General features: G+C 57.4%; 4 protein-coding genes across 6 annotated transcripts; 3 read left to right on the forward strand and 1 right to left on the reverse strand.

Annotated features, from left to right (window-relative positions):
- The first annotated feature begins 32 nt into the window (after positions 1–32).
- NDUFS8 (NADH:ubiquinone oxidoreductase core subunit S8) lies at positions 33–2,208 on the forward strand. Of its 2 annotated transcripts, none has more exons than XM_084263107.1 (7): positions 33–113; positions 945–995; positions 1,079–1,141; positions 1,250–1,339; positions 1,446–1,618; positions 1,736–1,864; positions 1,971–2,208. In XM_084263107.1, exons 2-7 carry the CDS (start codon positions 956–958, stop codon positions 2,100–2,102), a joined length of 627 nt encoding a protein of 208 aa, XP_084119233.1. In that variant the 5' UTR covers positions 33–113; positions 945–955; the 3' UTR covers positions 2,103–2,208. The 2 variants fall into 2 exon arrangements, with proteins under 2 accessions (XP_084119233.1, XP_084119234.1); XM_084263108.1 differs by having other exon boundaries at positions 56–113; positions 948–995.
- A 2,062-nt stretch (positions 2,209–4,270) lies between these two features.
- On the forward strand, positions 4,271–8,685 carry TCIRG1 (T cell immune regulator 1, ATPase H+ transporting V0 subunit a3). 2 transcript variants are annotated; one of them, XM_084263770.1, is made up of 18 exons: positions 4,271–4,304; positions 4,411–4,640; positions 4,739–4,833; positions 4,960–5,086; positions 5,174–5,256; positions 5,394–5,487; positions 5,567–5,779; positions 6,016–6,166; positions 6,246–6,385; positions 6,547–6,704; positions 6,776–6,866; positions 6,947–7,065; positions 7,222–7,435; positions 7,589–7,705; positions 7,785–7,895; positions 7,990–8,110; positions 8,201–8,372; positions 8,466–8,685. In XM_084263770.1, exons 1-18 carry the CDS (start codon positions 4,289–4,291, stop codon positions 8,545–8,547), a joined length of 2,334 nt encoding a protein of 777 aa, XP_084119896.1. In that variant the 5' UTR covers positions 4,271–4,288; the 3' UTR covers positions 8,548–8,685. The 2 variants fall into 2 exon arrangements, with proteins under 2 accessions (XP_084119896.1, XP_084119897.1); XM_084263771.1 differs by lacking the exon at positions 6,547–6,704 and having other exon boundaries at positions 6,947–7,130.
- A 61-nt stretch (positions 8,686–8,746) lies between these two features.
- On the reverse strand, positions 8,747–12,300 carry TBX10 (T-box transcription factor 10; the record flags this gene model as incomplete). The annotated part of the gene is made up of 9 exons (XM_084263157.1): positions 8,747–8,982; positions 9,097–9,125; positions 9,214–9,281; positions 9,358–9,513; positions 9,615–9,786; positions 9,874–9,975; positions 10,058–10,241; positions 11,120–11,220; positions 12,233–12,300. The coding sequence occupies 9 exons, from the start codon at positions 12,298–12,300 to the stop codon at positions 8,747–8,749; spliced, it is 1,116 nt and encodes a 371-aa protein (XP_084119283.1).
- Positions 12,301–14,396: 2,096 nt separating this feature from the next.
- Positions 14,397–22,623, forward strand: LOC311191062 (uncharacterized protein; the record flags this gene model as incomplete). Its single annotated transcript, XM_084263158.1, has 2 exons — positions 14,397–15,325; positions 21,690–22,623. 2 exons carry the CDS (start codon positions 14,397–14,399, stop codon positions 22,621–22,623), a joined length of 1,863 nt encoding a protein of 620 aa, XP_084119284.1.
- Between the last annotated feature and the right edge of the window lie 418 nt (positions 22,624–23,041).

The following is a 23,041-nucleotide window of genomic DNA, read 5'->3' on the forward strand; positions in this document are numbered from 1 at the left end:
GGCCGCCCGCCCCGCCCTCTCGGCGCCGCTCTGCGCCTGCGCCCTTGCCCTGCGCGCTTGCGCTGTGCGCTCCGGGGCGGGCAGGGGTCAGGACGGCTGGGTCCTTGGGGGAGGTGAGCGGGGGCCGGCAGCTCCGGGCGGCGGGGGAAGGGGGGAGGGCCGGGCGGCGGCTGATCGCTGCCCCCGTGTCTCGCCTGGGGGCGAGAGGCCGGCCTGGCCCCCGCGGACACACTTGCAGGGGGCTGAGGCCTCCGAGGGGCCGCGGCGCGGGGAGTTGGGGGCGCGGGGCGGGGTTTGCGGGGGGGCGGGACCCCCTTGGCGGGGGCACGTCTGGGCCGCTGGGGGTGGGAGGGGGTATCAGGGGTCCTTTGGGGCGTGGGACGGGGTGTCAGGATGTCTGGGTCCCTTGGCGGTATGCAGGAGCCCTGGTCCCTTGGGGTGTGGGAGGGGGTGTCAAGATGCCTGTATCCTTTGTTGGGGTGTGGGGGGAAGAGTATGCCTGGGTCCCTGGGGTGGGAGAGGGTGTCAGGATCCTTGGGTCCCTTGGGGCATGGGATGGAGTGTCAGGATGCCTGGGTCCTTTGGGGATTTGGGGGGGTGGGGGGGGCGGGTGTCAGAACGCTTAGGTCCCTGGGGGGGCGAGACGACACCTGGGTCCCTGGGGGTGTGGGAGAGGGTGTCAGGATACCTGGGAACAGCACCTCTGGATCTCTTGGGGCATGGGATGGGTTGTCAGAACGCCTGGGTCCCTTGGGGATTTGGGGGGGGGGTGGCAGGATACCATGGCCCCTTGGTGGGGGGAGGACCCCTGGGTGCCTTGTAGGAGGAGGGGCATTAGGGGGCTTGGGGGTCAGGATGTCATGTGGGAAGTGGGGGGCCCTAGCCCACCCCCAGCCGCCTGCTGGGCTGGCAGTGAGCATCAGGCCGGGCCACTCTGCCGACAGCAGGACCAGACATGGCGACACTGCGGTTGCTGTACCGGGTTGCCCGCACAGGTGAGGGATATGCCAGGCACCCCTTCCCCCTCCTCTCCCCAACCTGAACCCCTGCCCAACCCGTCTTTCTCCCCTTCCCCCAGGCCTGCCAGCCCCCCTGGGCTCCTTGCGCCCGCTCAGCACCACCGTCCCCAGGGAGTGCTACAGTGAGTAGGGGCGTGCTGCCCCTCAACCCCGTCCTTCCCCTCCCAGCCAGGGGCTGCCTCTGTGCACCCCCTCCCTGTGGGGTGGGCACAGCTTCCTTCTGCCTGCAGAGTATGTCAACGTCCAGGAGCCGGCCATGGACATGCGGGCCATCACCGACCGGGCTGCCCAGACCCTGCTGTGGACCGAGCTCTTCCGAGGCAAGTCCTGGAGCTGTCGGGGTGCTCTCAGCCTCCCTGGCCTGTCTGCAGGGTGCTGGCCCCCCCTCGAGCATGCCGAAACTCCGCTCTACACCCTCTCTTCCAGGCTTGGCCATGACACTGAGCTACCTTTTCCGGGAGCCGGCCACCATCAACTACCCCTTTGAGAAGGGCCCGCTGAGCCCGCGCTTCCGCGGGGAGCACGCCCTGCGCCGCTACCCCTCGGGTGAGGAGAGGTGCATCGCCTGCAAGCTCTGCGAGGCTGTCTGCCCGGCACAGGTGGGTCAGCCTTCGTTCACTCTCCTCCTCCTCCTCCCTCTGGCTCCGGAGGACAGTGTGTTCCCTGGAGCAGGAGCTGATGGCGTGTGTTACCCTGTTCCCCCCACCCCACGGCAGGCGATCACCATCGAGGCCGAGCCCCGAGCCGACGGCAGCCGCCGCACCACGCGTTATGACATCGACATGACCAAGTGCATCTACTGTGGGTTCTGCCAGGAGGCCTGTCCCGTGGATGCCATCGTCGAGGTGGGCTGGGGGGTGGGGGGCTGAGCTTGTGGGGTGATGAGACCCCCTGTGTTGGGGCGGCAGGGGTCCAGCGAGCTCTGAGTGTGAGCATCTCCCACCCCGGCAGGGCCCCAACTTCGAGTTCTCGACGGAGACGCACGAGGAGCTGCTTTACAACAAGGAGAAGCTGCTCAACAACGGGGATAAGTGGGAGGCCGAGATTGCGGCCAACATCCAGGCCGATTACCTGTACCGATGACAGATGGGCGCTGCCACGTCTCCCTCCCGCTCCCCTAATAAAGGGTCTGGGGGGGTTCTGCCACCCCCCTCTGTGCTGGGGGCACTGGACCCTTCCTAACCCAGAATTCTGGCTTTCTCCATGTCTCTTTTTTTTCCGGTGCTGGGGTGGGGAGGGGTTGAACTCCCTGGGCAGGTACAGCCCAGGGTGGGGGAGGTCTCAGGAGTGTCTGGTTGCATTTTGGGGAAACACATGGGTCCTTGGGTCACCATCACCTGCCTTGGGGTGGGGGCATAGGAACATGGGTAGTGCCTGTGGCAGGGAAAGGTGTGGGATGGGGAGGGGATGTGGAGGCTGAGGGTGGGGGGACAGGCTGGGATGGGGGGGGGATTTAGGGGGGTGAGAGGATGCCCCTACCTGCAGCCGGCTCTGGAGCCCGGGTGGAGTCGTTCCTGGCACAGCCGAAGAGGGGGGAGCCCGGTGGCTGAGCGTTTCTCCAGCTTCGGGGGTGGGGGGGGTTCCCATTTCCGTGCTCCTGGGGGATTGCTGGGAGGGGAACGAAGGGAAGCTGTTCCGGCTCCGAGGGATCCCGGCTCCCCGCCGCGGCGGCTGGCGAGGTTGTCCCAGCCTGGGGCGGGGGATGCGCTCCCGGCTCGGTGCTGCCGGGAAAGGGGGTTCCTGGGGAGCGGTCGGGCCGGTCCCTCCCCGCGGCCGGTCCCTTCCTGGGGAAGAGGAAGTGCCGAGCCCGGCCGGCCCCGCGCTCCCGGGTAGGGGCGGGCGGCATCGCCGTACCCCGGTGGGGTGGCCCCGTTCCCGACCGGGCCCGGGCAGCACCCGCGGGATGGGGGTGGGAGGAAGGGAGGGCGGGACCGGGTCCTGCGGTGGGGGGGGGACGTCCGGGATAACCCCTCCTTGGCTCCCCGCCGTGCCCGGAGCGGGGGGCGGCCGGTGCCCGGTGCGGTCCCGGGGGATGCGGTGCCCTGACTCAGATGCAGCTGAGCGGGACGGAAGGGGAGGGGGGTGGGAGCGTGTTTGTTACTGGGGACGGAAGGGGGGTGGGGCAGGGGGACTGGAAAGTATTTTGCAAGCCCGGTGCTGGGAAAAGCCGCGTGTGACTGGGGCGGGTCACTTCCCCCTGGCCACGGCTGCGGGGACAGCCCGGCTCCGCTGCCGCAGCCCCCGAGGTCACCCCCCTGCCCCCCCCCCCCCAACCCCCCCCCCCAGCGCCCCTCACCCAGTCCCTGCTGCCACCCCGAGCCCAGCCCCTCCAACCCTCACCCCTTCCCTCTTCCCCCCCATCTCCAGTTGGGTGCCCTCACGCCTTCGCACCTCAGGGACGGAGCGGGGTCCCGGGGGCACCATGGGGTCCCTGTTCCGCAGCGAGGAAGTTTGCCTGGCCCAGCTCTTCCTCCAGTCCGCCTCGGCCTACAGCTGCATCAGCGAGCTGGGCGAACGGGGGCTGCTCGAGTTCAGGGACGTACGTAGGGGTCGGGGGGCTGTGGGGCTCGGCTGGGGGTGCCACGGATGCAGGGAGGGTGGTCCGAGTGGGTGCGGGTGGTCCTGGGAGCGGGAGGTGGGTGCAGGGTGTTTGGGGGAGCCCTAGGGTGGTCTGGGTGGGTTTGGGGTGCGCTGGGTGCAGGAGGGTTGGGGTGGGTGGTTTGGGGGGTGCCACAGGTGCAGGGGGGGTGGTCTGGATGGGTGCAGGTGGTCTGGGTGCAGGGGGGTTGGTCGGGGTGGGTTTGGGGTGCCCTGGATTTGGTTGGGATGCTGTGGGTGCTGGGGCTCTGGTGTGGTGGGTTTGGGGTGCTGTAGGTGTGGGGGGCTGGATGTTGGTGGCTTGGGTCCCATGGGTGCAGGGGACTGGGTGCAGTGGGATTGGGGTAGGTGGTTTGGGGTGGGTGGCTTGGGGTGCCATGGATGTGGGGAACTGAGTGCAGTGGAATGGGGGTTGATGTGGGGTGCCATAGGTGCAGGGGACAGTATTTGGGTGGTTTGGGGTGCAGGGTGTGTGGTTTGGTGTGTACTGGGGGCTGTGGCATGGTGCTGTGCTGGGATGCTGGGACTGCCTGTCCCCCCCTCGGATGCTCAAGCCCAGCCTTCCACCCATGCTGCACCGTGACCGCATGTCCCCCCAACCCCGGCAGCTGAACCCCAATGTGAGCGCCTTCCAGCGACGCTTCGTGGGCGAAGTGCGGCGCTGCGAGGAGATGGAGAAGACCTTCAGTGAGTGCTGGGGGGTGGGCATGGGGCTGACTTTGGGACACGGGAGGAGGATGGGGGGGGGCGGGGGCTGTAACCCCCCCACCCCATCTAACCACGGCCTTCGCAGCCTTCCTGCAGCAAGAACTGCGGGACGCCGGCCGGGAGCTGGTGCCGTGCCCGGAGAGCCCGCGGGCCCCACTGGCGCGGGAGGCTCTGCGGGTGCAGGAGCAGTCGGAGCAGCTGGCGCAGGAGCTGCGGGAGGTCAGCCACAACCGCGCGTCCCTGCGCGGGCGCCTGCGGGAGCTGCGCCAGTACCTCCATGTCCTGCGCGAGGGCCAGCGCTTCACCAGCCTGCCGGTGGGTCTGGGGTTGGGGGACCCGCTGTCCCAGGGGTGCCACCCTGCGCCCCGTTTTCCACCGCAGCCTCATCATCTCTCTGGTCCCTGTCACCACAGGCTCCCCTGGGCTCCCCATCCCGGCCACGGGCGCTCTCTGAGCGTGAGCCCATCCTCGACCCCTCCTTGCGCCAGCACCTCGACCGCAAGATCAAGTAAGTGGGGCTGGTGTGTGGGGCAGGGGTTGGAGAGGGGCTGGTGGGGTGGCTGTGGGGAGATGGGGGATGAGATCTGGGGAGAAGCTGTGGCGCAGCGGCTGAGCCCTTGCCATGCCTCCGCAGCTTTGTGGCTGGCGTCATTCACCCGTGGCGGGTGAGCGCCTTCGAGCGGCTGCTGTGGCGTGCCTGCCGTGGCTACCTGGTGGCCAGCTTCGTGGAGATGCCCGAGCCCATGGAGGACCCGGCCACGGTGAGCGGGCCACCGGGGTGGGGGTGTCAGGGAATGAGGGTGCAGGGCTGGGATGGCTGGGGCTGACGTGGGTCATGCTGTCACTAGGGCGAGAGCATCACCTGGGTCATCTTCCTCATCTCCTACTGGGGTGAGCAGATCGGGCAGAAGATCCGCAAGATCTCGGACTGGTGAGCCAGTAGCCCTGCGCCGCGTGCCGGCCACGCAGAGCTTTATTTAAGCAAGACCAGTTCCACAGCCCCCACCCCCAGGGACAGGCTGGGGGAGCCCTGGCACCCCCCAGCACAGCAGCGTCCGTCTGTCCCAGCTTCCACTGCCACGTGTACCCCTACCCGGAGAGCGAGGCCAGCCGGGCAGACATCATGAGTGGGCTGCACAGCCAGATCCAGGACCTCAGTGTGGTGAGCTGGGCAGGGCAGAGGGGATGGAGGGTTCATGCCGGGACACCCCCAGTCCTGACCCGCCGCCGGGCGCCCGCAGGTCCTGGAGGAGACGGAGCAGTACCTGGCGCAGGTGTTGGACAAGGTGGTGCTGGCGCTGCCCGCCTGGCGGGTGCAGGTGCAGAAGATGAAGGCCATCTACCTCGTCCTCAACCAGTGCAGCTTTGACGTCACCAAGAAGTGCCTCATCGCCGAGGTCTGGTGCCCCGTGCGGGACCTCACCCAAGTGCAGGACGCTCTGCGCCAGGGATCGGTGGGTTGCTTAGGTGTCCCCGTGTCCTCCTCCCAGGGGTTGCTTGGTGCTCCTGTGTCCTGGTCTTGGGGTTGCTTGGTGTCCCCGTGTCTTCCTGTTCTCGTGCCAGGTTTTGCTTGGCGTCCCCATGTCCTTGTCTTGGGATCGCTCGGTGTCTCTGTGTCCTCCTGCCGTGGTGGGGTGGGTACCAGGCATGGAGGGTGCCGTGGGTCAGGTGCCGGGTGCTTTCCCCTCAGTACAAGAGCGGCTCAAGCGTGGAGTGCTTTGTGCAGCGCATCCCCACCTCGGAGAGCCCCCCCACCCTGATCCGCACCAACAAGTTCACCGCTGGCTTCCAGAGCATCGTGGACGCCTACGGGGTGGCCAGCTACCAGGAGGTGAACCCTGGTAAGGACCCCCAGCCCCCCCGCCACAGTCCAGAGCTGTGGAGGGGGGCCTGTGTGACATGGTCCCTGTGCCCCCGCAGCACCCTATGCCATCATCACCTTCCCCTTCATCTTTGCCATCATGTTTGGGGACGTGGGGCATGGGCTGCTCATGTTCCTCTTTGCTCTCTGGATGGTGCTGTACGAGAACAGCCCCAGTCTGCGGCAGGCCAGCAACGAGGTGAGGGAGGCATGGTGGGGTGGGTTGGGTTTGGGGGCGTGGGACATGGTTGGGGATGTGGGATGGGGCTGGTGGTGTGGGACGAGGGACAGCATAGGGTAGGGTTGGTAGTGTGGGAGGGGGATGGTGTGGGATGTGGGAGCCATGTTTGCCCCCACCAGATCTGGCTGACGTTCTTCGAGGGGCGCTACCTCATCCTGCTCATGGGGGCGTTCTCCATCTACACCGGCTTCATCTACAATGAGTGCTTCAGCAAAGCCACCGTCATCTTCCCCTCTGCCTGGAGCGTGGCCACCATGGCCAACCACTCCTCCTGGAGGTGGGACCCCCAACCCCCTGCAACCTTGCCTGGGTCCCTGCCTGCACTGATCCCCCTTGTTCTGCCCACAGCTCGGCCTACCTCGCCACCCACCCATCCCTCACCCTGGACCCCAACATCACAGGTGTCTTCCAAGGGCCCTATCCTTTCGGGATCGACCCAGTGAGTGCCCCGTGGGGAAAGCGATGGGGTGGGACCCTTGCTGGGGTGGCCCAGAGTCTCACCCACCTTGTCCGTGATAGATCTGGAGCTTGGCCACCAACCACCTCAACTTCCTCAACTCCTTCAAAATGAAGATGTCCGTGGTGCTGGGCATTGTGCACATGGGCTTTGGCGTCATGCTGGGGGTCTTCAACCACGTGTGAGTCCCCATGGGCTCTGCCCACCCATGGCCATGCTGAAGGGGCTGGGCCTGGACTCGGAGGGGTGGGTGAGTGGGGTCCTGTACCCCTATGTCTGTGTGGGAGCCCAGGACACACCACACTAGGCTGAGCCCAGCTGATGTCCCCCTGCCCAGGCACTTCCACCAGTCCCACCGGCTCGTGCTGGAGTTCCTGCCCGAGATGGTTTTCCTCCTGGCGCTCTTTGGCTACCTTGTCTTCCTCATCTTCTACAAATGGATCAAGTTCAGTGCTGCCAACTCCATGGTGGCCCCCAGCATCCTCATCCACTTCATCGACATGTTCCTCTTCACCTTCAACGCCAACAACCTACCGCTCTACCAGGGGCAGGTAGCACCCCGCTGAGTTGGGGGGGCCACCACATGGGGACCCTTCTCATTGCCCAGGCTGGGGGCCCCCTGGGGGCCTGGCGCAGCGGGGCTGGGGTGGTTCCCCCATGTCACGAGTGGGGCCGTTCTCAGCTTGGGTTCCTTTGTGCCGTAGGTGCCGGTGCAGAATGTGCTGGTGGTGCTGGCACTGGCGTCGGTGCCCGTCCTGCTCCTGGGGACGCCGCTCTACCTGTGCTGCCGGCAGCGTGCACGGAGGACAGCCCACCCTGCAGTAAGGCTGGGGTCATGCTGAGGGGTGGGGGCACTCAGCTGGGGCTGTGCAGGAGGGTCTCACTGCTGGCCCCACGCAGCTGTCAGCCGAGGGGGAGCAGGAACCGCTGCTGGAGGGGCAGGAGGCCGGCAACTCCGTCAATGCCACCAAGGACGACGTGGAGAGTGGAGGGCACAGCCCTGATGCTGAGGTGAGGGGCACTGGCCCGATAGGGGATAGGGGTGGCTGTGTCCCCTCCCTCGCCAACGTCCTGTGTCCCCCACCACCATCCCATGTCCCTGCAGCACTTGGACTTCGCCGAGATCTTCATGCACCAGGCGATCCACACCATCGAGTACTGCCTGGGCTGCGTCTCCAACACAGCATCCTACCTGCGGCTCTGGGCACTCAGCCTGGCCCATGCCCGTGAGTGTCCCCCCACAGTCCCCCATGTGCCCCCACCTGCCCCTGGCACCAGGCCCAGCCTCATTTCCCCATCCCCTTACCCCCTCCCAGAGCTGTCGGAGGTCCTGTGGACCATGGTGATGCGGCAGGGCTTCGTGGGGCTGAGCTACGTGGGCGGTGTGGTGCTGGTGCCCGTCTTCGCCGCCTTCGCCGTGCTGACAGTGGCCATCCTGCTGGTGATGGAGGGGCTCTCCGCCTTCCTCCACGCCCTGCGCTTGCACTGGTGAGCCCGGCTGGGGGGGTACAGGTGGGGTGGGGCGATGGACCCCCCGTCCCCATGTACTGCTCCTCACCAGCCCCTCTCCTCGCTCCGCAGGGTGGAGTTCCAGAATAAGTTCTACGTGGGTGCCGGGTACAAGCTGTGCCCCTTCACCTTTGCGCCCAATGCTTGGGAGTAGCTGCGCTGTGGGGGGCTTGGCGCAGCAGCAGGACCCCCATCCCCCACCCTGCTGTGGGGAGCTGGGGGGGTGGTGGGGGTCCGGCTGCAGCATCCTCCCCGTCTCCCTCTCAGCAGCAAATAAACCGTCCCCGTGCCCCATCCCCATCCCCGTGCCTGTGTCCCCTCTGATGCGGGCTGGGGTGGGGTTTGTCCCTGCCTCACTGCTGCCCGTAGCTGAAGGTAGGGGCTGTGGTGGTGCCGTAGGTGCCGAGGGGGGGAAAGGCAGTCAGGGGGTAGGGCAGGGTGCGGGGCTTGGCCCCCACATAGACACCGGTGGGGCAGGCAAGGGGCTGGAAGTGAGGGGTGGGCAGCTCAGGGAAGCTGTGGGGAGCCACCGGTGTGGCCGGTTGTGGGGGCACAGCGGTGGCCAGTGCCTCACGGCTGTGGACAGCCCCTGGGGGGGTGAGAGGCAGCAAAAGGGGGTCAGTGCCCCCCACAGCCCCCCTACCTTTCTCCTGCTTCTCGGGGCGGGGGGGCAGCATGGTGGCCCGGGCACGGGGCACAGCACCCAGCAGGGACCCTGCTGCCACCCCACACCTGCAAGAGAGATTGGGAGGGGGTGGGTAAGGGGGTGGCACAGAGCCCTTTGCCATGGGTTGGGAGGGGATTGGGGGGGGGGCCTTACCATGGCTCAGGGTCGCCGTCCCGAAAGCCCTTGGCAAAGGGGTTGCTGGCGATCTTCAGTTGGGTGATCTGCAGAGGGGAGTGGGGTCAAGGGGTCCCAGGGTGGAGGGGCACCCCCAGTTGTTCTCCCCATCCTAGCACTCACCCGGTGGTTCTGGTAAGCTGTCACCGCCATGAACTGGGTCTCGGGGAAGCTGAAGGACTTGAAGTTCTGGTGGGCGAAGCGCTCGCTGTCCCGTCGCGGGTCCACAAAGACCACGTGGAAGCGGGGCTGGTAGCGGTGCATGGAGTTGAGGATGATCTGTGGTGGGGGAGAGGGGACATGGGCAGGAACCCCTTCCTCCTCCCTGTGCATGGGGGGGGGTCACCACCACCCCATCGCCCCCCCCCCCAGGGCCTCACGTGGCCATTGTCATCCAGGAGGTTGTTGGTCAACTTGAGCTTGTCGAAGGAGACGATCTGCCTCATCCACTGAGCCCCCTTGGCCGGGGAGTCGGGGTGGAAGTGGACACGGCCGGGGGCTGCCGGGTCAGCCCGTCCCGCTGCCAGCCAGGAGGAGCTGTGGAAGGCGTACCTGCGAGGCAGGGATGTGTGTGTGCTCAGCACTGCCAGGACCTGTCCAGTGTGCCCCCCCAACCTGCTCCCAGCATCCCAACCCCACCTGTATCTCTTGTCGTCCAGTGGGACAAAGTCCATGAGCAGGACGTAGTCAGCCAGCGGATCCAACCCTGACAGCTTCACCTGGAAGGTGGGGAACATCCTCCTGCGGGGAGGATGGGTGGGAAAGGGGTGCCCCCCTCGCCCTGCCCCAGCAGCCCCCCCGCCCCAGCCCCACTGATACCCACCTGCCTGCCTTGGTGACAATCATCTCTGTGCCGAGGCGGTTGAACTCCTCCCAGAGGCTGCCCATCTCCAGCCGCGCCGCGGCATGGCATACGCGCCGGTTCTTGCCGCTGGTCCCCAGCCCCTCGCCTGCCCACCCAAGGCTGGTGCTACAGGGGGGTCCCTCGCCCGGCCCCCCCAGGAAGGCTGCAGAAAGGTGGGAGGGGTCCTGATCCTGCACCCCAGGTGTGGGAGCAGACACCGCCTCCCCCCCACCCCCCCAACACCACTGGCTACCCTGTCGCACCCTCCCTCTGTAGGATATTTCACCACACCTCAAAACCTCTATGGGACCCCATTGATGGGTGTGGGGGAGCATTGCCGCGGAGGGCTGTTACCTGCCATGGGTGCAGTGGATGGGCAGGAGGAGTTCATAGCTTCATCCCCCAGCACGGTGACAGTAGGGACCCCCACGAAGCCCCCTCCCAGCGCAGCGCCAGCTCCGAACTGGACCCCGCAGCTTGCTGGGGGTTTTATGTCCCAGCTCGTGGGTGGAGACGTGGGGGCTGGAGCTGCAGCGGTCCTTGGGGGCTGGAGCACAGCCCCCTTCCCAGACCTGCCTTTGCGCCTTGACATGATGATGATGGACGGGAGGTGAGCGGTGGCCCTGGGACTGCTGGGACCACCGCTGGTCCCCAGCCGGATCTCGAGGTACCCTGGGCTGGAGAGGGACAGCTCTTTCGGGGTGTCCTCATCCCCGTCATGTCATGCATCTGAGTGGGGGGAGATGGGGGCTGCTCTGACCCGCCCCACCCCAGGCATAGCCCCTCTTGGCACACAGCAGCTGCCCGTGCACCATCAGCTCAGCGACAGCCTGCCATCAACACCTGCTATTAAAACCCACAGCAAGGTGTTGAGGCATCCACAGTGCACTGGCTGTTCGTGCAAAGTCCCAATGGCTCCAGGGGGCGGGGGGGGGAAAACACTCTGCCTCCTTTGCACCCACCTAAAATGCTGGTCCTGTCTCTGCCTCCCAGTAACAGGGACCCCAGTGCCATCCCGGGACTGAGCGCCCTCCACCCCACCCTTCCCATTGCCGTGCTTGATGGGATGGCCTGACAGCGGGAGATGGATGGGGACAAGCTGGTGCCGGGGGGCCAGGGGCAGGAGGTTACCAGCAGCAGGGCTGTGGGGAGGGGGGGGGGGAAGCAGAGAGACTGCCCCAGAGCCTGCCGCTTCCCTCTGAGCTGCTGCAGGACCACAGACACCATCCCATTGTACACTGTGGGAGTGCATCCTGGGTGTGTGTGTGTGTGTGTGTGTGTGAGGGGTGCTGGGGCTATGGGGACAGGTCTGGAGGGACCAGGGGACATCCCTGTGGGGATGCTGATGGCATTGTGTCCCCTGCAGTACCCAGGGGATGGGGCCACAGGGCAAGGGCCGAAATCCCTCCCCATCAGGGGCTTAAATCCATCCCACAAACAGACGTTGCAACAGGGAGGAGACCCACTGGCCCCCATGCATTGCCCCAGTTTTGGCACTGGGGCTGATGCAAGGCAGGGAGTGGCCACCGCCCCAACCCCCTCCCCCAGCATCCATCACGTCCCCACCCGTGTCCCATGCCCCGCGGTGCCAGCTCAGCCCCATTCATCTCCTGCTGTCAGCCAGGCTGTGGCCGCAGGGCTGGTATCGAGCAGGGAGATGAGGAGGTGCGAGAGGCAGCAATGACAGCGGGGAGGAGGATGGAGGGGGCTCAGCCCCAGGCAGGACTGGACCTACCAGGGCTCATCGGCAGCATCACACCACACTCTGTGGCTCCACCAGCTGAATTTTCTGCTAGAGAGTGAAAAGAACAAAAGGGAGAGGTGAGGATGCAGCCCTGGGAGGGTTTTAAACCCCAAACCCTGCCCAGACTGTGGGGGTTCGGTCCCAGTGGGGCACGGGGCAGCCTCTAAGCCTCTAAGTCTGTAAAGCACCAGCTTTTGGTATCCAAGGTGATATCCAGTCTGACCCCGCATTGAAGAGTTTTCTGGAAGCAGAGTGAGGGAATCATGGGCTGTTTGCTTTCCTTTTGCCTTTGGCTCTGGGGGGATCCAGCCTGCTGTCCCATGTGGCGTGCAGCCAGGGCTGTGGGTCAGGGCTTTCTGCATCTACATTAATTCCCCTTCTGCAGACGACATCTGACCCATGGCACTCACCTCTGCTGGGTGTGAAAAGACTGTAGGAAGAGGTACCCGTAGCTCCCACTGAGCTTGGGAACCTCCATCAGAGCCACCAGAGGCAGGGCCAGCCCTGGAGCTTTCCTTCAAACCTTCAGAAAGACCCTTTGTCTCTCTTGCTGTCCCTTTCAATCCCTTGCCACACTCCCCATTGGATCCATCCCATCGCCTTCCTTCCAGTTACAGGCACCTCTCCTGCAGGCTCTCATTTTTCACTTGTGGCTGGTGCCTTTCTGGTCTGGTGGGTGGAAGAAGGTAGCTATTATTGGGAAGGAAGGAGGCATGAGGGGTGCCTCTGCAGCAAACCCCACTGGAAGTGCTCTCCAGGCAAAGGAAGGACAGGAGGGTGACTGTAGGTAGCCAACATGGAGGTACCAAGGGTAAGTCATGCATGACCAACTGGCATTCCTTGGGTGATGAGAGGATTGATGGCTGCGTGGATGAAGAGAATCAGAATAATCAGATGTGTGGGGTTGGAAGGGACCTTCAAAGCCATCCAGTCCCACCCTGCAGTGAGCAGGGACATCCTCACTAGATCAGGTCCCTCAGAGCCCCATCCACCCTGACCTCAGATGTCTCCAGTGATGGGGCCCCCACTACCTCTCTGGGCAACCTGTGCCAGTGTCTCATAGCCCTCAGAGGGAAGAACTCCTTCCTCAGGTCCTTGTTACCAGCCCTGGGTCAGCTCCTGTGAGACTGTGCACCATTGGCAAGGGCCCCTTGGGGTCTCCAGCATGGTAATATCAAACACGGCATTTGCAGAGCTGTAACCATCTCTGAGCCAGACGTGAACGATGGGGTGTTGTGCTGTGACTCACCCTGAAGAGAGCCCAAAAACCCTTGCTCACTTAACCTGAGGTCATCTCCTCCAGGTATGCTGCTTCTCCCAACTAAGCAGCTCAGAGACAGGATAATGACCCACTTTGGGCTTTGTCACTCTCCCAGGGCTCAGAGAGACCTATGGTCCTCAGGTACCCGAATTGTGTAAATAGTATGGGTGATTGCTGGCTGTGGCTTGTCCTCACACTCAGGCAGGTATGTCTTCACATCCACCTCTGAGCGCGTCAGGAGGGAAGCGGAGGCAGTGCTGAGATGTAGGCAAGGGTCATCATCTTTCAGCCCAAGCAGGAGCTCCCCGTACCAGACTCATCAGCAAGGACAGTGTGTGCTGAGCCAGCCACAGCTTTCTCTTGCCATAAAAAGAAACATCTCCTGTTGTCATCTCGTGCCCAACCTGCAGGGTCCTGGGCTGCAGTTCTTCGTGGTACTCTGGACTTTCCACCAAACCAAGGGAGCTAGCTGTCCTGTGTCCTCCCACAGAACTGCTGAGGAGGCAGGTCTGGAGACCACCCCGTAGGAGACCACATTCAGGGGGCTTTCTCTCCTCACTGATCACAAAGGGCTCCTGGATGAGGACTTTTGATGTGAGGGACGTTTAAGGAGCTTACCATTTCTGAGTTGAGGCAGGTCAAAAGGAGGATTTTGTTTTCACAAGGAGACGTTTCTCAGCTTTGGGGGCTGAAGGCTCCAGGAACCTGGCTAAAGACCCAGGAAAAGCTTTTACAGCTAAACCAGCGTATCAGGAGGGAGGGGAAACCAATATAAACCTCTGTGTAAGGTTTTTTGTGTAGGAAGGAGTCCCAGCAAAGTGAGGAGAAGCAGGTGGTTGGCAAATGCCAATGAGAGGATGAATAATCAACTCTGCACCGTAAATGTACCGTGTTTCTCTGTGTTTTAGGTTGAGCTGGACAACCTCAGGGCCTCAGACTGGATACTGACACAGGGGATGTAACGCAGCACCAAGCTAAAGCTGCTCAGGTGTGCAACCTCCCTACAGCTCCTCACGAAGGTCGCTGCTGAACATCTGGAACCCTTACAGAAGACCACGCTGTGCCACGGCATTTGGCAGCTTTGCTCTTGCAGCAGCCAGGTTTGTTTTACACCCCACCCCCCCCCCCCCCGATAATGACTTTTGGCAAGCTGTTTGTAATTGATCTGTGCCTGAACTTCTCCTGTAGACCTTGTGTGACTGTCTTCCAGTGGGTCCCACTAGAGAAGGGCGGGTTTTCCACCCAGGAGATACCTGTTTGTAGTAGGACAAAAACCCTCCAGCAAGGATTGCTCACAGAGATCCCATGTCCAGATGGTGGTAGAAAGCAATTGCAGCCGTGTCTCTGAGTTCAGTTTAACAGGGTTCACAGAGAACCCACTGACTCAGGTCATCCTCTCTCTGATATTTCTTGTCACCATCCTGGGGAATCTTGGGATGATCATGTTGATCAAGGCCAGCCCGCAGCTCCACTCCCCCATGTATTACTTCCTGAGTAACTTGGCTTTTGTAGACCTCTGTTCTTCCACCGTCATCACCCCCAGGATGCTGGCTGACTTTATATCAGAGAAGAAGGGCATTTCTTATGCTGGATGTGTGGCTCAGGTGTTCATTTTTGATCTTTTTGGGATGACCGAATGCTTCCTGCTGGCTATGATGGCGTATGACCGTTATGTGGCCATCTGCCATCCCCTGGTGTATCCCCTTGTCATGTCCCCAAAGCGCTGTTTCCAGCTGGTGGCGGGGTCATACCTCGTGGGGTTGACAAATGGCATGGGACAGACAATCAGCATGTCCAAGTTGTCCTTCTGCGGCTCCAGCATCATCAACCTGTTCTTCTGTGACATTTCCCCTCTGATATCGCTCGCAACTTCTGACAACACCCTCAGCCACATTATCCTGAGGACTTCAGCGTCTTTATTTGGTGTGTCCAGCAGTCTGGTTGTCCTGCTCTCCTACCTGGCCATCATCTCCACCATCCTGAGCATCAAATCAGCCGAGGGCAAGCGCAAAGCCTTCTCCACCTGTGCCTCCCACCTCACCACTGTGAGCGTGTTCTACGGGGCATCTTTTTTTATGTACTTAAAGCCCAGCTCAGACAGTTTGAGAAAAGGGGATAAATGGGCTACGGTGTTCTATGCCGTAGTGACTCCCATGCTGAACCCTTTGATCTACAGCCTGAGGAACAACGAGGTGAAGGAGGCTTTGAGGAGGCTCACAAAAATAAAGTGCCCTCGGATGTTGTAAAGTTGCGGCCAGGCAGAGCGGAGATGTGGGTGACCTGCTCAGCTTTTTGTTAATTATCTCAGATCAGCAACATTTTGGGGAGGCTCCTCACACTTTGACTTGCATGATGCACTGGCTGATCCAGTATCTTCAGCTGAGCTTACTAAAAATGCCGGCCAGCTCTCCAATCGCCGGCGCTAATATTCAGTAGTTAATTTAACCCACCGAGGACACAGAGAGTTTCAAGCATGGACTACTCACTTTGAATCTTGCCCTTTTCCATTCATTTATTCCTATGTGTCAGGGAAAATTAAACCAGAAGAACGTCGCAGAAGTTTCTGCAGCTGTCTAGGTTTGGATTGCGACCCGTGCCACGTGTTGCTCCCCTGTGTTGCTCCCAGGGAGGGAACTCTACTTTTCCACTGTTTCAAGACAGCCTTGTAAAGTCATTAAGGGCCATAATAACCTTTAGGAAAATAGAGATGACAGCAAATAACTGGCATGCTATGCAGGAAATGGAGTTATATATATATTTAAAATTTCACACTCAAACCTCATTAAGTGATTACCAGCACTGTGCATCAGGACTTGTTTCAGAGCTATGTCCCTCCTGACACCTTCCTGCAGAGAGTGCTGCCGGGTGGTGCATAAATGGAAATACATGGGGGAAAAACAACACTCCTAACACTAAGATACACCGATTTGTGCATCACCTCAGCCTGTTCAGCCCCTGACAGGACCATGGCAGAGTCTGGAGAGATGGCTTGGCCTCAGTGCTGTACTGGAGACGTGTGATAACTTGGGCCGGAGGGAGAAGCCATACCCTTGGATTAAATCAAGTCAGGATCAAAGTGGTTTGCAGAGTTATTGACCCCACACAACTAACAGGGTCAATCAGCTGAACCTTCTTTGTCCTCAAAGCTTCCTGATAATTCCTGGGTTATTATTTAATCCAGCCCAGCTAGCACTGTCAGCCAGTGGGTGAATATCCTCCCAGGCTGTTTGCACTCCGTTCCTCTCTTATCAGCTGCCCTGCCATCAGTGCTGCCCTGCTGAGGAGGGGGCTGTGCTGGCCCCCCTGTGCCAGGGACCCCAGGAGGTCTCTGGTACAGCCACCCACACCAACCATGGCTGAATCAGACCCCCTTGTCCCTCTGAGCCTTGGGGACCACCAAGGGCAGAGGTTTCACACCATCACCAGTCCCTAATTCAGTGTTTGACCAACCTTTGTGAACAATACGAAGCACATGGAGCACTTGCTGGTGGCACCAAGTCAGAACCAGTATGACACTACCACTTCCTTCACGCATCCTTTCTTTATCCCCAAGAAGGGTTACAAAACTGCACACGGCCATGATTATTTCACATTGCCCCCAGACTGCTTGTTCAGAAGCCATGAAAGCCTGGGCAGATGGTGGTGGTGGACAGATGGACTTGATCTCAGAGGTCTTTTCCAGGCTTAAAGACTGTATGATTCCAGATGTGTTCACCAGGATCTACTGAACTGGGACCTGTGTGTATAATTCCTGCTGTTCTCCCACACTTCCACTTCTCTGCAGTGATCACCCTCAGGATGTTGTTTGATTTAGGGGCAGGGAATATTGACTTTTTCTCTTGAAATAAATGGCTCAAGATTATTTTAATGTCTTATTTACTGGCTCAGAGCGTCTCTTCTTGTTACGGTGACCTACAACTGGTATTATATAAAATACAACAAAATTCGATGACTTTGTGCCCAGCTGGTCTTGCCTTCAAGTGGTGTTTAAATGGGAAGGCGAGCAATTTAGTGCCTTAAAAACACAAGTCTGTGGCTGCAGCAGGATTGCTCTGCTCACTGTAGCTCCGTGCTGGAGTTAGGGCTCTCGAAACCGAAAGCATTTTGCCTGTTGCACAAGCAGCACTTGCTCTATTTGGGGAAACGAGCCATTAGCTGCATCTCATAAGCATCTGACCATGAAAAGTGGTGGGAAATGCCGCCCGTGGTTCTAGGAAGTGAGTTACAGAGGGGAGATGGAGCATCCAGCCTTGCAACCTTCCTGGTGGGTCATGATGAATGGATGAAGGTCTGGCATCTTGCATCTCATTTTGCATTCACCTTGATTAGCTGCTAATTGCTTTGGCACTCCACTCCTCTGAGCAAATGCTGCGATCAGGGGTAGGAGCCACCTCCCCTTGTTCAGACACTTAGTGATTGGAGTTGGGAATCACCTCAAATGTCTGTAGGGGAAGGACTTATCTCCTTAACTGTAAATGAACACCATGTAACCGTATTAACTGAGTACTTCAGCTCCCTTTATAGCCAAAAAAGACTTGCTCAAGTAGATGGGTTGGGTCTGAGGCATGTCATTGCATGAATGACACCTGCATTTCACCGGCTGAGGACATCGCTGATTACATTTGCCAGTCACATTAGCTATAACAACAGCTTGCAAAAAGGTAACAACAGACTCAGATTATTTGTGTTTTATATGAGCTGAAACTGAAAGAGGGTGGAATGAATCCCACCCGGGAGGTTTCCTCTAGCTGGTAGGTTAAAAAGGCACAGAAACATACATTTTTTTCCCCTTTCAATTAAAAATACTCGGAGACTCAGGCTTCAAACGTGTAGATCCTACATTGGGATGGTGACACTTCTCCATCACATGAGAAACAAGAGTAGGGGAAGAACAAGGAGCCTGGAGCATGACCCTTTTCTCTCCAGGTTAGCTGGAAACCAACCTGCCTTCAGTTTCCCCTAGAACTGAAAAGAAAGGGAGAGTCTAAGTCTGGCCTGACTACTTTTAAAATTGATGGCCAAAGTACCTCAGTGAGTACCTCCCATGTCTGCCTTTACCACCAGCTCAGAAAGACATTTTGAACCCAAGACAGAGAAATTTGGATCTCCTGAACCCCTTTAAAGGTATTAAAATGATTTAGCATAACCCTGTCAGTGATCAGCCATTATCTTCTACAAGTCACACGCTCAGTTTCCTTTCCTGCTTTCATGAGCACCAAGCATCTCACTTCCCAATACTCTCAATAGCAGCATTCACCAGTGGTTTATACTGAAATAGCCACATATTTTTTTTTTCTGAAAAGGAGCAGAGAACAAAGCTGGCTTTACTTTTCCTTTGGTAAGAAAATACAGACAGATTTAACTCTAAATATTTGTTGGACAATAAATAATCATAAGCTTAGTGCCCACGCTCTGATAATCATGGGTAGAATACGTGTTACAAAAAGAAATCCATAAAAGAGCATTTCCTCTGAATTAATCTCACACCTCATGTCTCCCAATGTCTCATCATTGGATAAATCAGGGAAATTTTGTAGCAGCAGTATTGAGTGCTATGGGAGGAGCTCTGCACGGTGATCTCCCAGAAAGAGCTGTGCACCTCCTTGGATTTAAACTGCTGGTCAGGGCAGGATAAAGATGTCTTGATGATGGAAAAGGGCAGGAACACTTCTTCAGTTTTGTTCTGTATTTGGTGCTTTCATTTTTATTCCTCCAAACATACCTCAGTGCTTGGCTCATCCACATTTTGGTATCTCCCATTTCTTCCAGACTTGACAGCAAGGTCTAGGTTGGCAATGTACATTGTGAAGAACACCTCAAGGTCCTGCAGCTCTGGACGATGTGTGAACCCTGCAACAGTAAACTCCATCACTGTGGAGTAATGCCCTCTGTATCATCATCTGGGGAAAAAAAAAAAATTAATAAAAATGGCTAAAAAAGGTTTGGCTGTCCCACAGGCACATCATCAGCAGAAAGAAAGGCTGAAGCGTCACAAGTACATGACTTTTTCTACCCACCCCTTGGGTACAAGACGTTACATATTTGGGAATTACACATCCAATACAGCAGAAAACAGATTCATTCTCAGCTGTCATGGTTGCAAATATTCTGCTTTCCAGCCTGTACCCATCTATCCTGGGGATAGTTTAATTTTGAAGCACATGATGGAAAATTTTTTTTTTTGTTTTTGTTTTTTTTTTTCCAAAGGGAGATTTTCTTTTTCCTTTGGTCCAAAACAGGCACAGACTTTGGGAAGGAAAAATGATGAGTCCTGGCCACAGGGAAGAATTGCCCCAGGCACGAGGACAGGCTAGAAAACAGCTTGGCAGAGGAGTGGGAGGTTGTGGTCACCACCAAGCTGAAGATGAGCCATCAATGTGTCCTCACAGCAAAGATGCCTGCCAGCACCCTGGGAAGAATGTCGGCAGCAGATCAAGGGACTTTCTGCAATGAACCTCTGACCGATAGCCTGAGGAATGGGGAAGTAAAAGCTGCTTTGAAAGGGGTGGTGGCAGAAGAAGAATCACTCTGAAGAAACGGTCATCTTGCTGGTGCTAGAAAACAGACGGCAAGGCTGAAGGAAAGAGGGAAGTGAGAAGGGAAGAATTAGTGACACTTGTTTCTCAAACAGGCAATACCCTTTTTCTAAGGTCATCTCTAGCACATAAGGCAAAAGCAGGAGGTTTGGGTGTGGTTTTTTTTTTTTTTTTAATGGGCTTTTTTGTGTGTTTTGGGCTTGGGTTTTTTTTGAACTATGAATAGAACAAGCACCCTGGTCTAGTGAGGGTGTCCCTGCTCATGGCAGGGGGTTGGAACTAGATGATCTTTGAGGTCCCTTCCAACCCAAAGCATTCTATGATTCTATGATGATTCCACAAAAAGAATCCCCACCCCAAAACCAGGTAAAATTATAGGGATACTGAACACCAAAGTGCATGGCTGGCAGATGGGCAGCAGGAATTAAAACCAAAAAATTGAAGTTCACACACCTAATTGCAAATGTTTGGAAGAGAGTGACTGAAGTCTGAGCTCACCATCCTGACACAGGCATGAATGATGCATCCTGCATTTGGAGACAGGCTTTCAGGGAGCTGCATCCATGGAAATGCTCCTCACAGGACCTGCTTGGAGACTCTACCTCCCCAGGGAGGCATGGTATAAAGACATGCTCAAGCATACATGGACAATGAGGAGTCATCTTGAAAAAGGGGAATGACAGCAGCCTGGCAAATTGAGATCTGTGTTTGAGCCACTTTTTATTTAATATTTCCACACCTGTTCTATGGGAATACGTAGCACAAAAGAAAATGAATCCAAATGAGCATTGGAAATATTATAAAGTGATGATTTCCTTGTCTTAACCCCTTAGACTGAGCTTTTTCCCTCCTCTCATGTTCCTGGAGAATAAAAATAAACAAAGGAAAAACCCTAAAATTTTTCAAATTCAGGTTGTCAGCCAAAACTGCATTGCCTTGTGTTTCACTCCTTGTTACCATGCTGTCTGCACCAGTTGAATCGCTCAGGTTCTGCAGGCATCATTTCTGATGCACCTTGGGGATCCCATCCCCAAAACCTCAGAGAAACCTCCGTGTTTACCCCAGGCTCTTCCAGGAAGGCTCCCTCTGGCTCCAGGCATCCCAGAGCCCCATTGGTAATTTGTTCTGTAGGACTGGGCCAGCCACGTCAGAGGCTGCAGTAGGGAAACCTTCCTGCCTTTGGAGAGACCAACATACCTCGTATTTTAACTTCAGCTCAAGGGCTGGTGAGTATCTTTCGGAGAAGGATGAAATCTGGAGAGGTTTTGAGACAATTCTTTTACTGAACAGGGGAGGGTTTGCCTAACCCCTCTATGAAGCAATACTGAAGATATTAAGGTCCCTCTTGAAGGAGAAATTGTGTACTCAGGCATGTCTGAACCCTAATTCCCGACAACTCAAATTTTGGATTAAAAAAAATGCTGATATTAGCAGACTCAAGAGATGTGAGGAAGACGACGTGCAGTATAACTCGGACTGGAAAGGGGTGGTTTTCCCCTTGAAGCTACACATACATGAAAGTGCAATCAGGTATGCTGCTTGCATTTTAATTGACCCAAACATATCCCTGCTGAGCCAGAAAAATCACAGTCTGTTATCTATTTATGCTACTGCTCCTACTATGTCAAATTAAGGCACAATATTGTCGTATTTACTCATCCCTAAATGAGAATGTCCTCACAACAAAGGGAAAGAAATCCTCCCAAACATGCCTACATGTTGAAAAGAATTTGATGTTCATGAGAAGTTGTTATTTACAAGATCTTTTAGAAGACCAATTCTTTCTGTGATGCGGCCAGCCAGAGCTTTAAGATTCACACTTTAAGATTTTTTTCCCATGTTATGATCCATTGGCTATTATTTTGTCAACATATTGTTTTTCAGTATTTTATTTTGACTCTTCAGCCTGCTCACTGACAGCTATTGTGGTGGGTTTTTTTCTCTCCAAATCAGCGGGTGGGTTGATCCAGTAGACACCAAACACTGCGCTGGCTTCAGGAACTACAATAACCCCGTGAGCTGGGGGAAATTATTTCACCTTTTCCACGGGTTTCTTTGTGTTGGTGCCAGGAGAATGGCTGCGGGGAACCACTCGAGCGTGACCGAATTTGTCCTCTTGGGCTTCACCAACCTGCAGGAGCTGCTTTTTGTGATATTTTTACTCACTTACATCACCACACTGGTGGGGAACCTGGGGATGATCATCCTCATCAGAACCAACTCTCAGCTTCATGTGCCCATGTACTTCTTCCTCAGCCACCTCTCTTTCCTGGACATCTGCTGCTCTTCATCCACCATGCCGAAGCTGCTGTCCGGCCTCCTTGCTGAGAGAAATGTCATTTCTTTCAGTGGCTGCATCACGCAGTTTTTCTTCTTTGCAGTGTTTGGCACCACAGAAGCCATCCTTCTGGCCATCATGGCTTATGATCGCTACGTGGCCATCCATGACCCCCTGCACTACTTGGCTGCCATGTCCCATGGGGTCTGTGTCCAGCTGGTTGTGGGCTCCTACACTGCTGGGATCCTGAACGCCCTTGTGCACACCAGTGCTCTCCTCCAACTCTCTTTCTGTGGTCCAAACATCATCAATCATTTCTACTGTGAAATTCCACCACTTCTGCAACTCTCGTGCTCCAGCACCTGGCTGAATGAAATGGTGATGGTTACATGCATTGGCTTCATCATAACAACCTCAGTCTTGGCCATCATTGTCTCCTATGCTTGCATCCTGCTCACCATCTGGAGCATCCGATCTGCAGAGGGCAGGCACAAAGCCTTTTCCACCTGCACTTCCCACATCATGGTTGTTGCCCTCTTCTATGGTTCTGCAGCTTTCCTGTATTGCCAACCCTCTTCCAGACACAGAGAAGATCAAGGGAAAACAGCCTCCATCTTCTACACCATGGTGACCCCTATGCTCAACCCTGTCATCTACAGTCTGAGGAACAAGGAGGTGAGGAGCACCCTCAAAAGAGCTGTGAACAAGCTCCTCTCCTGTATGTAATCCCCCAGGCCCTACTCTAACCAAACCAAAGTAGGTATCACCTGCCACAGAAGGGTGAGAAGAAGAAATGACTGACACCTGACAGAAGGGAACTGTACATTTCTGTGTGTCTGGTGAGATGTACATGCTCTAACTTGTACTGAGTGCCGCAGAGTTTCAATTCATAGAATACACTGAGTTGGAAGGGACCCGTAACGATCATCAAGTCCAACTCCTGGCTCCACAGAGAGCCAGACTAGTCAGAGCATGGGACTGCAACTATTATCAATCATGAATTAATTCCATGTTGGGGTCCCTTGAAAAATAACAATGTCTGAAAGGAGGAAAGAATATAGGAAAGGCAGAAATCCTAAAACCGTGGACATTGACAGTGAAACTTTTGGAGTAAATGAACTCATGAGCAGCTCCAGAACCCACA

Source organism: Gallinula chloropus (assembly GCF_964237585.1).
Source record: "Gallinula chloropus genome assembly, chromosome: 4".
Taxonomy (NCBI): domain Eukaryota; kingdom Metazoa; phylum Chordata; class Aves; order Gruiformes; family Rallidae; genus Gallinula; species Gallinula chloropus.